Raw genomic sequence first — 17,086 nt, forward strand, 5'->3', positions numbered from 1 at the left:
TTATGACTTTCCACACTAAATTAACAAGTGAATCACTTTTATTTTTCAATAAAACACACAATCAACCCATCATTATCATGACACATCATCAGCATCCAAGCGTATGTTGTATGTGCGCGCGCAATGTTCTCTTGCTCGCAATGTTCTCTTCCCTTTAAACATTTGTTTATGTTTTTATCAATTTTTCAGGTGGCTCTTTAGGAAAGTCAGGAAACTCTGCCTTGACTTCGGCCAATCGTAGCTGATATATCATGAATATGTATCAAATTCTGTCCAATCAGTAGTTATGGAGGCTGTTTCAAACCAGAAACGCGACTAGCCAATCAGGCCGGTCTCGTATTGAGCTAGCGCGAGGCTGTGCGCATAGCCTTTAAAGAGAAGGCAATCCAGCCTTGTGCGAGTGTATGCGAAGGAGCTTTGCAGGTACGTAGAAGTGTTGAAAGTGAAATATTTGGGATTGAAACGCGATTTTAATTGGCCTGAATTGTTTGCATGACGACCAAATAACATACATTGCAATTATGTATTATTTACTTGTTAAATTAACATTTTCAGCAGAAAGGAATAACGTAAAGCTATGTGTAATCTATTTTTATTAGCCAAGTTAAATATATGATTGAGATCTTTCCGTAAAGTAATCGTGTAATTTTAGCCTTTAGCTCTTGTCTGCGTTTCAAGCCTGGGTTGTACAAGGTCGCAACAATGGCTGCGAGCTGGATAAAATTAATTTTAAGTTTTTACATTTCAGTTACACTATAACCTACAAAATGTTATATATAAGTAAAGTATTGGGCCATGTCAATCTTGTTATAAGCATCGTTCGCCGTTTGGGTTAATTTTGCTAGCTGCATACAACGAACGAAAAACGCAGTCGTTTTTTGTTTGCCAGTGTTCTATCTGATTTATTTTGTGCATACGTTTTTACATATAATGCTCGTTTTCAGAATAACCTATTCCAGGAGGTAATTTAAAAATGCATGCTGTAAATTGTTCCAAATTTCGATAAACCCGTTTAATTTCTCGTTGAATTGTCAGAGACCGCTGTATTAAAATGGCTGGCGATTTAAACCAGTGACAAGCGGTTCTAACACGCAGCACGGGGCACGTACATTTTAGGCCTACTAATAACCAATCTTGTAGCTGTAGTAGTTTATTTAAAAAGTCGACCATAATTGTTTCACCACCAGAGCGATTATCTTTAAAGTTCTGTCGGGAAGAAACGTGCTATTGTGATCGTTGCCTCTTTGTTTTAAACTTTGTTTGTCACGAATTACTTCGTATCCGGCATGGCTGGCGCACAGTCTTTGTTGTAATGCTCCGAGCGGACCGGCGTAGGCTGCAACTTAGAAAAACAAGTTAAACCGTCTACATTGTATCGTGACGTCTGGAAAAAAGCATTCGAATAAAAAGAATAATCATTCTATTACCGGAATATTTAATTCTTAACGCAAATATATTGTCGTGACGGCCTTTGTAATCCGATGGGGTGTGCGTGGCTTTGTTACGCCACCCTCTCGTTCGCTTTGCAGAAGCCATTTTAATGAATTGGAGCAGAGCGATCGTTAAGAACAGCTGCCATGCCTCGCTGTACTGTTAGTTGGCTATATGCTCTTACCGAGGAAAAGCGAGCTTGGCTTTCGCTATAAACTTTGAAGAAGGGTCATTTTTAAAAAAGGCAAAATAAGAATGTGTGATTTTGTTGAAATTAAAGGGCAGTTTCTCTCATGAGGAGGCATTTCACAAAATGGAAGATGAATAATTCGTGTTGTCCCTCTTTCGTGCTTTTTGAAATTTAAGTGAGGCGCTTGGACTCTTGTGAATGTAATGCCTTGAGTTTCAAGTAGTGCCGGTCTAATTGATTGAATAAATAGTTAACATGGCAATTTTTCGGAAAACTAACTTCATGTCCTGCGCACAATATACATATAAAGGTATATTCACCTCAACTGGTACTATGCATTTTAGTACTTTTATATATTATAATATAAAATAAAAAATATATAAAAATAAAAAGAGATTTTTTTTGGGGGGGATATATTCTCGCTTTCCCTGGCATTAATAAAACATGCATATTTGGTTACATGCATCCATATGCTTGGGTAATGTTGATTGTGCGCACTTGGTTTGAACCTCATTTCTTTCCTGCAGGAATCTGGTAAAGAAGTCTCCTCCACAGAAACTCAGTTCTCCGATCAAAATGGCCAAAGGTGACCCACGCAAGCCTAAGGGCAAGATGTCTTCCTACGCCTTCTTTGTCCAGGTCTGTCGCGAAGAGCACAAGAAGAAGAATTCTGACATCCCAATAAACTTTTCAGAGTTCTCCAAGAAGTGCTCTGGCAGGTGGAAGGTGAGCTGATGAATAGGCTTAATTCCATGCAGTGTGGTGTAATTAATTTAATATTAATGTGTTGATGGATGCCCACATCCAGAATGACTTTCATATCAGCATAATACCAGTTTATGGTTATTTGTTCCAATGAAATCAGTCTGTACCCTTCTGTAAGGTATCACAGGACTCTCACCTGGGAACCTGCCATTTCAACCTTAAGCCCGGCTCCTTTACTACATTGCACTACCACTGTCCCTTTATGTCTTTAAACATCGGTTGGTTGCGCCACATTGTTCCAGTTCACAAACTGGAGATGCCTGGAAATGGGTTTCCCCCCCTACCCGTTCTGCACTGTAATATCTAGTGCATGAGCTTTTGTTTGAGAATTATGCCCTGTGTAAGTGGGCTGAAAACACACCTGTATTCACAGCACTGTCGGTAGGCATCAGTTTTGCAGTTGGATTGAAGTTTAATTGACTTGATGGTAATGAGTGCATTCCATTTGCCCAGACTGCTTCCTAGTCTCAAGGCACTTTATACTCTCAAAGCACAGATGTTGGTGTCCAGTAAGTTTCAGTGAAAACTGCACATTGACATTGATGCAAAATGCACTGACTATGCAATATTTGACAAATTATTGATGAGCACAAATTGAGTTGCAAACTGGAAGTACAGCTTTGTGTAGTAAAGGCATGAAGACAACGTGGGAAGCCTGTGTGTCTGTGTTGCAGTTGCAGTGGGTGAATGTTGGGTCTTTGGTGTGTGACGATTGCATTGCAACAACCATGTGCTGTGCTTGTGTGTCACAGACTATGTCAGGGAAGGAGAAGTCCAGGTTTGATGACATGGCGAAGCAGGACAAGGCACGCTATGATGAGGAGATGATGAGCTACATGCCTGCTGGGAAAAAGGGCAAGAAGAAGAAGGACCCCAACGCTCCCAAAAGACCTCCGTAAGTTCTGTCCATGCAATAGTTATGTTCACTGCCTCTGGTTTCCTGTAGAACTTGTTCCCTCTTTGTTCCTTGTCTGGTTTCCTGTCAAACGCATGGTAGTATTTGTGTGATTTTCCACGAAGGGCTGTCCCGGGGTTCTGAAACCCTGGTCCTGGAGAGCACAGGGTGTGATGGCTTTCGATGTTACTCGGCACTTAATTGAGCAATTCTCCCCTCCCTCCATGGTTCTCTCTTGGGTCTGAATAGGCTTCTGATTTCTAAGATGAAAAGGAAACCAGCACACCTCTCCCTGACCTTGCTTGCGGAGCCATCCCTTGTCTGTCCCATGTGTCATGTACTGATCAACTCAAATTGGTTTGGAGGATTCCAAGCTGCTGGTTTCTTTTGGGAAGGGTGTGGTTAAATGGTTGCATTGGCCTAAACCGTCATGTCTTCCTACAGCTCCGGCTTCTTCCTGTTCTCCTCGGATCAGCGGCCCAAAATCAAGGCCCAGCACCCTAGCCTGGGAATCGGGGATGTGGCCAAGAAGCTGGGCGAGATGTGGAACAATCTCGGCGACTCCAATAAGCAGCCATACCTGATCAAAGCCAACAAGTTGAAGGACAAATACCAGAAGGTAATGCGTGACTGCTGACCATCGCTAATAGTTTGCAATGGATCAATGGAACATTCATGCAGTTGTCTTGCATCTTCCTCCAACTTAAATCTCCTAGACATGCCTAAATTTATGTAGTCGCCAGCCACCAATATAATCTACTTAATGAATTCTTGCAATGTCTGGTTGCTCAAATTGGCTTCTATAAATTTGTGTATTTTGGTGCCAACAATTCCAATGCTGAAATTCTGCTACTAAAAATGCTTTTGACACTCCTACGGCCACATAGACTACAACTTTGAATGAATGCTGGATACTTCCAGGGCTGCAGTAGACATTACTGAATGATCGATCCCTTCAGCTGAGGAATGTGGTGGGTGGGCTGGGGTATGAAGCTTTGGATCTTTGTCATTCCTCACTCCCGTGTCTCTGCAGGACATGGCTGATTACAAGGGCAAATTAGGTGGGGCAGCAGGAGGCCCGAAGCCCAAGAAGAAGCCTGTACAAGTTCCTGAAGATGATGACGAAGATGAAGAGGAAGATGATGAGGAGGATGAGGACGATGATGATGAAGATGATGACTAATCTATTTGTTTTGTTGGGAACACTGTTCCTGGCTGTGTACTGTGACTGAGGGAGAGACTAGCTGTTGGCCATAGGGTATGATGCAAGTACACCCTGAGCAGGCTACTACTCTTGTCTCCCTGCTCCAATCCCCCTGCCCCCACCCCCAGAATTTTCTACTGGCTGTTAACTGGAAGCATTTGAATAAGAGGTAGTGGTTGCAGCATATATGCAAAGCTTTTTTTTGTTATTTTATTATTTTATTTTTGCTTTTTTCTTTCCCTCCACTCTTGATTTGTAAGGTGTTTGACAACGTGGTTCTTAGGGTTTAGTTTTCTTCCCCAGCTCTGAGTTTTATTGCACAGATCTAGGCTGTAGCCATGTACCAGTATTGTCAACTTCAATTGTGACTGTGGTCTGGCTAGAGTTTGTGGACAGGAAGGGTTGCAGTCTTTGGAATCGCTCTAAGTTTGATGTCATTCATCTTTCTGTCCTGCACTGATGTGGTTATGGACTCAGCAGGGATGTATATGGTATAATTTTCGTATAAATGAATAATTTTCTCTTAGCTGTAATATCAGTTGAAGAATGGAGTGTGATCATTTGTGGAAATTCTGTACTTATTTGCACCTGAATTTTTTTTTTTTTTTCTTTTGTATGTTTAGGATGCTACAAGTGAAATAAACTATTACATTTTTAATTTTCTTGTAAAGGTGTGCAGTTTTGTCTTCTGCTATTCCTAGTTTAGGCCAAGCTTCTGGCTTTGAATTATACCTCCTTGACGATGGTTTGAAATCTGGTGCATCTCCATGTTAGAATGCAAGAAATTAATTGGTTGACCATTTATACTCTAGTCTTTCCTCCTACAATGAATGGATGGTAAGTCTGGCCTTTCGTGAGCAAGTATTTCTCTAAAGTAAGCCAATAGGAAAAGGGTTTATTTACTTAAGTGGGAAGCAGCCATGGCCGCAAAGCTAACCAACACTGGTTTCTCAAGACCGCCTTAGGGAGTCAGAGCAGAGACCATTCTGCATTTCTTCAGTGTGTGAAGTAAATTGTGGTGCAAGCTTTATTTTTATTTTTTTTCCTTCCTCCCATCAGTTTAAATTGTAATGTAGCGCTTGAATCGGGTTCTTAATTTTTCATTGCTTTAGACCCCATTAAATTTCTCCTTTGCTTCTAATTCGTTCCATGTCTGTTTAATTGCTTGACCCTAATGGCTTTGCTGCATATACTGTAATATGGCATTGATCTGGGCTCTGTTCTTGGACTTTTGCCTTCTGAATGGTGGCTCAGATTTTTGGCATTTTGTTGCATGTTGTGCAGGGTGAAAGGGTCCTGCATCTCTTAAACACGGGAACGTGCCCTTTGTCTATGCTTGCCTTTAACCATCAAGATTCTCCCACAGTATTCATTGAAGTTTATTGAAGCATCTACTGCTGTATTGGGCCATGCTGCATCAGGCCTTCCCTTCTGTTTTCGAGGATAATGGCCTCGTCAGCTTGGGGGGTGCTACATCCACCATTCTTCAAGAGGTGAAGACCTAATAAATCTGTATTGCAGAATGGCTGCCTTCAGGCTGCCAACGTGATCGAAACCTTGTCTCTGGTCCTGTAAGTTGTGAAGTGGCTTGTCGTCTTCCCACAGTGCGTTGTGGTGCCATCTCTTCCCAGGTAAACGGCCGACACTTGCCGGCCATCCACACAATCGTAACAGAAAGCGGGACTCGTTGGACCTGCCGAGCTTCCTCCATTGCTCCAAGGTCCAGTTCCGATCTCGTGTGCCCATTGTAGGTGCTTTTCAGTGCTGAATAGCGGTTGGTATGGGTGCTCTGACCGGTTTGGCTATGCCGCAGCATGCGATGCACAGTAGACCTTCTGTTGGTTTGGACCAGTCGGGATGGCCTTCGTTGCCCTTTGCATCGATGAGCCATGGCCTCCTAACACCGTCACCGTGTCCTGGTTTGTCCTTCCTCAGACCTCTGCCTGTAGATGCCCCTGCTGTCCAGGAGCTGTTTCAGAGATGGCCATAGCGATTTGGCCCTTGTCAAACTCGGTCACGTCTGCCCAATTCTCCTGAGGTCCGATGCATTGATTACGCGAACCAACAGTTCACTTACCGCCTAATATATCCCAGACTGCGACCTGCGCCATTATGAGATAATCATTCTCCACTTCATCTGTTAGTGGTCATAATGCTTTGGCTGATCGGTGTATAAACAAATGACTGAGGTGCCACATGCAATGAGGCAAAGGATTGTAAATGTATATTGTATTTTGTCAGTAAATACCCATTTTGTGACAAATGGGAGCATTCAGCCTATCAAGGCTTGCCATTTTATGTACATAAGCCTTTTGCATTTTATATTGGCTGTAGTATGCCACTGAGCATCATTTCAACTCCAATTGAGATCAGAGGCAGTGAGCAGCCAGTTTTCCCAAAGCTCAGTATTTCTGGTGTCCTACACAGGAAAATGGGCTGCTTTAATCCAGCTCTAACCGTACATGAGTCCGATAGGGACCATATGTACTCCGTAAGAGTTAATTTAACACTGAACATTTTACTGTGTATGGAGTGCAGACTTTCATATGGAACTTTAACCTTCCCCTGCTTATAATTGATAACACTGATTCTTTAGTGATTCTGGTGCATCCTATTTTCTTTTTTGGTGACTGGATATGTTTCTCTTTTCACTTTTAGTATAATTTGCTCAGGTAAGTAGGCTTAATGTATGGTTCTTTAAAAATGTATGCAATTGCTCCACTTTGGTTAGAATGAGAGGAAACCGCTTTCAGTTTTTTTTAGATATTACTTTATTTACAGTTTTTTTTACAATCGTTTTCACACTTGTCTCAATACCATGTCCACTTTTTCAAAACTCTTCACACAGTGTGCTTTTGAAACACGCACCTGAGCACATCAGTTAACCTTTGGTGCAAAATGCACTTCAACCACCAAAACACTTCATACTTCACCCAAAAGTGACTCATGCTGCTTTAACTATAGCATATGCGTTCTCCTATAAGACCACTTTGTCACTCAATATTGGAGCATTGCTAAATATATTATGTGTTTCCCTTTCCTCTATTTTTGCATCCGCAAATATTTCAAGCCAAGTAGCTAAAGAAACTTTTGATCTGTTGGTTTGCCTCTAACAAAAGTTGGTTTGCCTCTCATGACTGAGTGTGGTACATTTACAGTAAACTGTAAATGAATGTTTTACTGTATCGGAAACCCAGAATAACAATTTTGTACTGTGTAATGTAAAACAATATATGATAAAGAAACAAATCACGAAAGCAACAGTATTCTTCAGGGGGTTTACAGTATTTTGCCATTTGCTCACAGTACAATATACTGTAGTTCAGAAAAGAAAAATACAATACAATCAATTACTCAAAATACATTACAGTCAATAACAAATACATACCAAATAGCAATATTTTCACTATATACAGTAAATCTGCCCAAATAAAATTGTCTGCCTCTCAGTATCAGAAGTCTACTGTTGGCCTGGCCCATCCATCCTGTCCCCTGCATTTGGCCATAGAATTTCATCAACATCACTCCGAATGTTATCTCTTGCCAGACACCAAGGAAAACATCTCTTTGCGTGCCTTATCCAGCCCTGGATGTGATCCACTGTTATGTCCATACACCCAGCAGCCATTGCATCTAGAAGTGACATCTGGTCATGTGGGTTATGGTCATATACCTTCACATATACCTTCATAAACTTCATATTGGTACCTGATTTCCTTGACACGCTCAGAGTTACTGTCAAAGGGAACAGTGTACAACTGATTCATCCTGATCTGATGTTTCTGTAGCACTCTTGAAATGGTTGTAGTGCTTCCACTGTCAATTGTTGGAAATATGTTGTTGTCTGCGATTATGTTGTTGCATACTTCTCTTAGCCTGATGCTGTTGTTGGCAATGACCATCCCAACTATTGCATCCTCCTGTTGAGGCATAAATATTATTCCCCTTCCCCCTGTGTGACTGTGTGAGGTAACCACTGGGTCCTGTAGTGAGTTAAAGACAAATGTGCACTGATACTACTTTTTCTGGAGACTTCTCAAATCACAGTACTACTCTAATATACACATCAATTGAATGCCTCAGTCAGAATGCTGTAAATACTGTATAGTACCTGTTGGTTTGCCTTGAACCTGCTTCCCTCAGGGACAGACCATGATTTACCACATGATCAATGACTCATCAGACACAACTGTTCTTGGTCTTCCACGACGTCTTCTTCCTCTACCTCTGGCTGCATCCATTTCCCCCACCAAGGCCAAAGAATGCAAATGCCAACCCAAAGGTGGCCCATTTTGTATATGTGGTAACGGGGCACAAACAAAAAAAGACCTGGGTAGGTTGTTCACTGAAATGACGGCCAGGTGTTTCAGCAGTACATATACAGCAGTAATAGTGGAAAAATCTCTTCAGTGACTATATCTATATTTTCCCTATATACATGCACATTTCAATGCAAGTATGACCACACTTTTGTATAGATGGTAACAAGACTGCTAACAAAAAAATTGAATAAACTGAATAAACTTTCTGCTAAAATTATCTGTTTTACGTATTTCAAGCATTTAGTTTAATTTTTTCTGTCAAAATGCAACATATCTCCATCCACAGTGATCAGAATTTTATGAAAGCAATACAAAGATATCCACAGTTTAAGTGTTTTGAAAAAGTGGACATGGTATTGAGACAAGTGTGAAAACGATTGTAAAAAACTAATAATTTCTTCCATAATGACATATTGTTGCTGCTACAAGTTTCTATGGAGTTGCTTAAGTGTATTTCCTTGCTTTCAATCATGAAGCAAGAATACCCTATATTGTCTTCCATTGTACGGCTGGCAGGTTTTCAGGACCTTCTAAAAACATCTAAAACAACCTATCATCACACACAAAATCTGTCTGAGCCAATCCAAAACACAGGATACATTAAATAAACTCAAATAATATTTTACAAAAACCCTGCAAATGAATAAACCCTTTTGTTGAACTGAAAACACTAAATGGTAAATGGTTGGAATTTATATAGTGCCTTTTAACAAAGCGCTGTACAATTGATGCTTCTCATTCACCCATTCACCCATTCATACACACACTCACACACCAGTGTGGACCAGTCTGGCGCTTCTCTGTTGACCTCCCTTATCAACAAGGCATTTCTGTCTGCTGAACTGCTGCTCGCTGGATGTTTTTTGTTCTAGAGACTGTTCTGTGTGAAAATCCCAGGAGATCAGCAGTTACAGAAATACTTCAATCTATCAAGTACCAACAATCATGCCATGGTCGAAATGACTGAGATCACATTTTTTATCCATTCTGATGGTTTATGTAAACATTAATTGAAACTCTCACCCGTATCTGCATGATTACACTGCTGCCACATGATTGACTATTTAGATAATGGCATTAATAAGAAGTGTTCCTAATAAAGTGCTCAGTGAGTGTACATATAAATATAAATACATATACAGTTCATCTACATATGAAATGGCAAGTGCAATAATGGGTCTGGATCTGAATTTGCAAATGAACTGAACTACCAACCAAATATCCATAATCTGATCATTTCTTGTTTGATGATCAATTCAAGATAGATCAAGTTTGTTTTCTAAAACAAACATTCTTAGACTATGGTATGCAGGCTGAACATTTCCACCTCTTGAACCCTTGATCAATGAACGTCACGTGGACCCAAAGTCTGTTAAGAGCAGGAAAGCAAATAACATGTTTATTCTTCTTGTTTTCCTTGCGGACGCTGGACTAAGATACCATCCTTAAGAACCTGCAGTTTGTTGCTAATTGTGGGATCTGTCCTGTTTGGATCATATTTTCATAATTAATTTTTTTTTTTAATTTGTGAATATCAAGTTTAATGTATGTTCTCTGAGGGTATTTCAAAAACCTTCCACACATGACCATAGCACCCTCATTGGCTTAAACCTCCTTCCAGAGTAAGTAGAAACTATTTGATTTGTATTTTGTTGTATATGGAAAGCAAAGCCTCTCATCTAAGTGTGAATTTGATATGGATGCCAGTAGCATCCAATTGATGTGATAGATATCATCCATGCTTTTGATAGATTTAGTTAAAGCTTTTATCCAATGCGATTTACAGTTCGTTAGACTAAGGGGACCTTCCCCCTGGAACAATGCGGGGCTAAAGCCTTGCTCAAGGGCCTCTTACTGTGGCTACAACCGGAAGTTGAACCACTAACCTTCCAGGTCCGAGCCGTGTACCTTAACCACGAGGCTGCAGGCTGCCTTACTCGAGAGGAAGAGCAATAAGGCTGCTTGAGTGTGTCACGATCATGAACAGAGCTTGAACCACTTCATTTGCATATTAATGTATTTAATAAAATGTCAGATGCTAAACTGATGGATGTACCTGTCTGCGTGCGCAGCGGACCCTTGGTGCGCGCGACCCTCTCTGGGGGCCAGATGGCGGTGGAGAAAGGCGGGGTGCACCCTGTTATAGACGCCCTAATCAATCTCACTGCTGGTGCCGCAGGCAAGTTACACCCCACACTAAGCTGCTGGTGCTTTGTGCCCACAGAGTTCATCAGACGCTTAATTTAAGCAAAAGTGAAAAAAACGTCTCCTTTGTCCTTAAAGGGATAGTGTCCTTGTGACTGTCTGGGTTTTTTGGATATCATTTCGACTTTTCAGCTATTGTATGTTTTCAATTGGCCTAGCCAGTTTTATGTGCAATGCAGGATATTTATTCTGATCTTTCTAACAACTAGCAAGCTTTACAATATAGGGGATTTGGGGTTATGGACTAAAACAAGAAAATGTTCTCCAAATAATTCTACAGTAGCTTGTACTGCAATGTTATGTTTACACAGGCTGTACTTTAATGTGGCAACATAATTAACTGTCTCAATTCAGAAAGAAACATAAATATCAGTTTTTATAGCATGCTTTCCTTTAGTGCAATCGTCTCAGTTGCCCCACAGGAAATACTGTACTGATAACTGAAAATGAGATTAAACATAATTTTCGAAGAATAATCAGGTAATATCCACACATACAATCTCTGGAGCCATAACATCACCGTCTAAGCTGCTTTGGTGTTGCTTGAAGTGTATTTTCTTGCTGTAGACCAGAAACCGCCAAGTGTCCCTATACTATTCATTTTAAAGCTAGTATGCCTTAGCTTCTGTAAATATCTAATCTAAAATATCCATCATTGCAGATAAAAATGCCAATCAGAGCCATTCACTAACTAGAAATTATATGCTGTACAAGAAAAAAAACAAGAAAGTAAACTATTCCTTTAAGCCATAGCTGTAGATTGTAATTTATTTTGGCAATGCTGCTATACCTTTAACTATTGTATATACAGTAAATCACCTGACAGTATACAGTCAAAATGTACATAAATAGTTATGTGCATATAATTATAGTCCTGACCAATGCATTACATTAAATTATTGGCATTTAGCAGACGCTCTTATTCAGATCAAAGTACAGTTGATTAGACTAAGCAGGAGACAATTCTCCCCTGGAGCAATGCAGGGTTAAGGGCCTTGCTCAAGGGCCCAACGGCTGTGCGGATCTTATTGTGGCTACACTGAGATTAGAACCACCGACCTTGCGTGTCCCAGACATTCACCTTAACCACTACGCTACAGGCCACCCTCATGCTGGTTTCAGCGTGTTGTGTGTGATGGCCCCGGCCCTGTTGTCGTTCGGTGCAGGGGGAGTGGCGTGTGTGTTAAGCGGACAGCCCTTTGACACGGTGAAGACGAAGCTGCAGACGTTTCCCAGCTTGTATAGTGGCTTCGTGGACTGCTCCCTGAAGACATACCGACAGGACGGAGTGTGGGGCCTGTACCAGGGCACCATGCCTGCCCTCCTGGCCAACATGGCGGAGAATGCCGTCCTCTTCGCCTGCTACGGAACCTGCCAGCAGCTCACCGCTCGGACCTTCGGTCTGGAGAGCACTTCAGAACTCAGGTGAGATGGAGAGGCGAAAGGGAAGGGTGTGAGAGCAAGGAGCAGGACAGGTAGGGAGTTGGACAATGACATTTGGACATTTAATTCTGTTTGTCTGAGAGTCCAACTGCGTGTCTGTGAGCCACTGTCTGAATCTCTTTGTTTCCGGGCTGTGTCTCTGTCTGTGGATCAGTCCATGTCTCTGTGAGTCTAATTCTGTGTCTCTGTGATTACCTGTATGACAGAAGGATGGAAAAAGGATTCTTCCAGTCGACCTTGTATCTGTCATGGGAAAATGTTTGCTTATCCTTGCAAGGAATATTTTCATTAATTCATTTTTATTTGGATAGCTACACTGTTTAAATCTTTGTTTCAATACCTACATACTATGTGCCTCTGTCCCTCCTGAAATGTGCTTTTACTAACAATTTTACAATTGTTAGTAAATCAGCCAGCCAGAGATCAGGAAATGAAGAACTCAGAAGAACTAGCCAATGTGCACACATGTATAGTTAGCATTAAGATTTGTAGCTTTGCTTACTCTCAAAATGAAAATCCTTTTCACTCTCCAACCTTGCCAGTCAGTCCATCAGCTGGGCAGCCATACATCAAATGAAGTGTTTGCTGTAGAAACTGTCTGAAACCTCCTTGGTCCCTTGAGCATTGAGGATAACTTTTATCTCCTGACCCTCGGTGGAAAACGGCTTTGCAGGCTTTCCTCTGCTTGTAGAGATTAGAAATCCACTAGGCGACAAGTGATCAGGTTTTGCTGAGGTTTTGATGGATGAGAATCTGATGTCACCGATTCATGAGGGCTCTTGTGAACAGTGCTCACAGCATCAGCTCCTTGGTCTGGAAATTGGGGAAATGGAGTAAAGCTATATGAACACTGATTAGGCCAGGGCTCTGAGGAAATGTTTCTGAGGAATTTTCCTGTATTTACCAGCAAGAAAACATGTTGGACCTTGCTGATTTCTTTTCTATTTTCAGTGTTTTATTGTCTTGTCAACTATCAATGTAGAGCAAGTAGTTGCTTCCAGAAATTCAGTTTGCCTAATTATTCAAAAGGATTCTGGGTCTGTAGCTACACCCATTGACATAGGACTGTTAAGTCCCATAACTACAAGGAAACATAGGGGAAAGGGCAAACAGTGGACATAAACTTTGGCCCTCCAATCAATCCTAGTCCACTATGGTCATCAATAAACTGTCTCCCTCTCTATCTCACAGCACATTTATATTTTCAGACCTCGCGAGTCTGAATTCTATCAAGCAATCAAAGCCCTTCACGCCTCTCCTGTTTTATGTATACAAGTCAATGACTTTAAAGAGGGATATGTATTTCCGCCAACTTTCTTCACATTATACGTTAATGACTTAGCTCTTTAGAGGAAACATGCAAATCTGGGTGTGGAAGTTAAAAACATTACATTGGGTGCCTTAATTTATGCCGATATCATTCTTTTAGTTGAAACAAACTAAACTAAAAAGCATGCTATGTATGAAGGATTAATGGTCTTCTAAATGTATGATATGAGTATGAGTATGATAAATGAAGAAAATAACCCAAATTGTGCACTTTAGCAGGAAAGGGAGTGAAAAGAAGCTCAAACTACTTTTTTGGGCCTTTGTACTTACATCAGCAAATATTTTGCTTCACCTTAGATGGACTTTCATGGTAGGTATTAGCTTTGTTCTTTGTTGCAGACTCTGCAGTTAGAGCTGTATGCTCAGTTTTAAACAAAAAATGATTTATTATAAAGAAATTGGTTACACAGCTCACTGTCAGTGATATCAATCATGTGTATATCCAGTGTTAGATTACACTACTGGTATTTGGGGATGTAAAGGTCACAACAAATGTTGCTTTCTTGGTTTGCACAATCTTGGCCCAAATATAGAAATGTGTGATGGCAACCATCAGAAGTCTAGCGGAAAGGGAAAATGATTTGGCCGTGGAATTGAAGTGTTTATGTGGCCATCTTCAGTCATGTACTGTGCCCCAGGCCTGGAAACAGGTTGATTCAACAGTACACCAGAAGATTTAGATTTTATTTTGTGATTTGAAAGAAATTGAAACTGATATCTATCTATTTTATATTGTGGGGGCACAATCTTTAGTAGAAATCGTTTTTGAACAAGGGGGTCAGCAGGCCTGGAACACACATGAAATAGTCTGGGATTACAATTAAATACAGTATATTATTATTATTGGTATGGATGATATATTAAAAAATATTTTTTTTTGTCTCTGTCTCTGTGTATTTTAGTGTGTTTGTTCATGTCTCTGTCTCTGCGTATTTCAGTGTGTTTGTTTATGTCTCTGTGTATTTCAGTGTTTGTTCATGTCTCTGTCTCTGTGTATTTCAGTGTGATGTTTTTGCCTCTGTCTCTGTGTATTTCAATGTTTGTTCATGTCTGTGTGTATTTCAGTGTATTAATGTCTCTGTGTATTTCAGTGTGTTTGTTCGTGTCTCTGTCTCTGTGTATTTCAGTGTTTGTTCATGTCTCTGTCTCTGCGTATTTCAGTGTTTGTTCATGTCTCTGTCTCTATGTATTTCAGTGTGTTTGTTCATGTCTCTGTCTCTGCGTATTTCAGTGTTTGTTTTTGCCTCTGTCTCTGTGTATTTCAGTGACCTGCAGAATGCAGCAGCAGGCTCGTTAGCGTCGGTGTTCTCCTCCCTGGTGCTCTGTCCCACTGAGCTGGTGAAGTGCCGCATGCAGGCCCTGCACGAGATGAGGGCCGCAGGGAAGACCTCGTTGGCCAGTGGTGTGTGAGTGACTCTCATTACTGGGTTTTTATTACAATGTTCCGTGTGAGGGTGTGGTCACTTGAGATGGGTGTGAGGGTGTAACCTGAGGAGAGTGTGTAATATTCTAGTGGCCCCAGGAGAAGACCTCACCGGCTGGTGGCTTGTGCATGCCTCTCATTACTCGGTTATTATTATGAGGTTACATGTGAGGGTGTGGTCTCCTGAGGTCAGTGTGAGGCTGTGGTTTCCTCAGGTGGGTGTTAGGGCGTGGTCTCCTGAGGTCAGTGTGAGGCTGTGGTTTCCTCAGGTGGGTGTTAGGGCGTGGTCTCCTGACATCACGTGTTAGGGTGTGGTTTCCTCAGATGCGTGTGAGGGTGTGGTCTCCTGAGGTCACGTGTTAGGGTGTGGTTTCCTCAGATGCGTGTGAGGGTGTGGTCTCCTGAGGTCACGTGTTAGGGTGTGGTTTCCTCAGATGGGTGTGAGGGTGTGGTCTCAAAGCTACAGTGGTTATAGGGGAAGGATGGTGGCATATGGTCTCCTGGCTGTGGTGGTGATGTCGCTCCTCCCTCAGCTCCACCTGGTCCATGGTGAAGAGCATCCTGCAGACGGAGGGGCCACAGGGGCTGTTCCAGGGAATGACCAGCACCTGGCTCCGTGAGGTACCCGGATACTTCTTCTTCTTTGGTGGTTACGAGATCAGCCGCACCTTCTTAACGAAGCCAGGATGCTCTAAGGACCAGCTCGGTAAGACACCCCACCATGTCAATAATGCCTTTGGTTTCCGAAAAATTAAGGTCAGTTAAAAAAGCCTTGATGCCCTCTTTCTAACTCACCTTTCTCTCTGATCTCCACCTCTCTGCCCACTGTCTTTCTGTAGATGCTCTCCCACTGGTGGTGAGTGGAGGCATTGGGGGAGCTTTCTTTTGGCTGGCTGTTTACCCCATTGATTCTGTCAAGTCCCGCATCCAAGTGCTATCCATGATTGGCAAACAGGCGGGCTTCCTCCATACCCTCCTCAGCATCATCCGCACTGAAGGTAGGAATCTACCCCTCAACCCTCTGCTCTCTGATCTCCACACCTTTCAGTTCAGTTCCTCCTCAGTTTGTCATACTCCAAAAGCCCCCTGGGGTCTAACCTAAAATGTGTTTTGTTGTGGTAATGGTGGTGTGTTCTCCTATTGCAGGAGTTCCTGCCCTGTACATTGGCCTTACCCCCACCGTCCTGCGTGCGTTCCCCTCAAACGGCGCTCTCTTCCTGGTGTACGAGCTGATCAGGAGAGCGCTGACCAGCCAGGCTACGGGCAGCTGAGAGAATGCCCCCACATGACACTTGTTGTCAGTTGGCTGATATCATAGCTGGGGATTTAATGTGCTTGGGGTTATGTATAAACACTTCTACATGGTGAAACCCTTGAAGAGAAGCTGAGAATTAGCAATTTAACCACATGTGAATTGTTAAAATTATGGAGCGCTGGGACCTCAGGATTACTGAGTTAGCCAGATAACTGGATTAAAAACCTTGGCGTTAGCCTATTGGACTGTTAAAGCACCTAATCTACAAAATATCATCGGACCATGCACACCACCAGACCTCTCCGTTCTGCTACCTCTGGGCGTCTGCCTCTGCTAAGTGACTGTAAAATAATGTAATCTAACCAAATCTGACACTGGGGTATGTCTTCATCTTGGTCCTTGATCTGGATGATGTACTTGATATGAATACAGGCAGAAATAATCATTGGACCTAAACCACTTTTTGGACTGCTAATCTTCTGTCCTAATCTTAAAGTCCTCTTCAATTAGACCTCACCTTTTCCACATTACAGGAAGACTCCTTTCTTCTGGCTGTAGGAAATGACCTTTTCCCTGAAAGGTGTTCCCTGTTCCACTGGTGCGTTTTCTCTGTATATGTTCCCA

At 41.9% G+C, this 17,086-nt stretch overlaps 2 protein-coding genes across 2 annotated transcripts; both read left to right on the top strand.

Moving 5' to 3' along the window:
* Window positions 1-269: 269 nt before the first annotated feature.
* LOC133132258 (high mobility group protein B3-like) lies at window positions 270-5,143 on the top strand. The gene is made up of 5 exons (XM_061247590.1): window positions 270-423; window positions 2,149-2,347; window positions 3,139-3,281; window positions 3,726-3,900; window positions 4,315-5,143. Exons 2-5 carry the CDS (start codon window positions 2,198-2,200, stop codon window positions 4,462-4,464), a joined length of 618 nt encoding a protein of 205 aa, XP_061103574.1. The 5' UTR covers window positions 270-423; window positions 2,149-2,197; the 3' UTR covers window positions 4,465-5,143.
* A 5,692-nt stretch (window positions 5,144-10,835) lies between these two features.
* Window positions 10,836-16,478, top strand: LOC133133262 (mitochondrial ornithine transporter 1-like). Its single transcript, XM_061249363.1, has 6 exons — window positions 10,836-10,986; window positions 12,179-12,437; window positions 15,050-15,190; window positions 15,741-15,913; window positions 16,047-16,205; window positions 16,354-16,478. The coding sequence occupies exons 1-6, from the start codon at window positions 10,836-10,838 to the stop codon at window positions 16,476-16,478; spliced, it is 1,008 nt and encodes a 335-aa protein (XP_061105347.1).
* The last annotated feature ends 608 nt before the right edge of the window (window positions 16,479-17,086 follow it).

Source organism: Conger conger, chromosome 7, assembly GCF_963514075.1.
Source record: "Conger conger chromosome 7, fConCon1.1, whole genome shotgun sequence".
Lineage (NCBI taxonomy): Eukaryota > Metazoa > Chordata > Actinopteri > Anguilliformes > Congridae > Conger > Conger conger.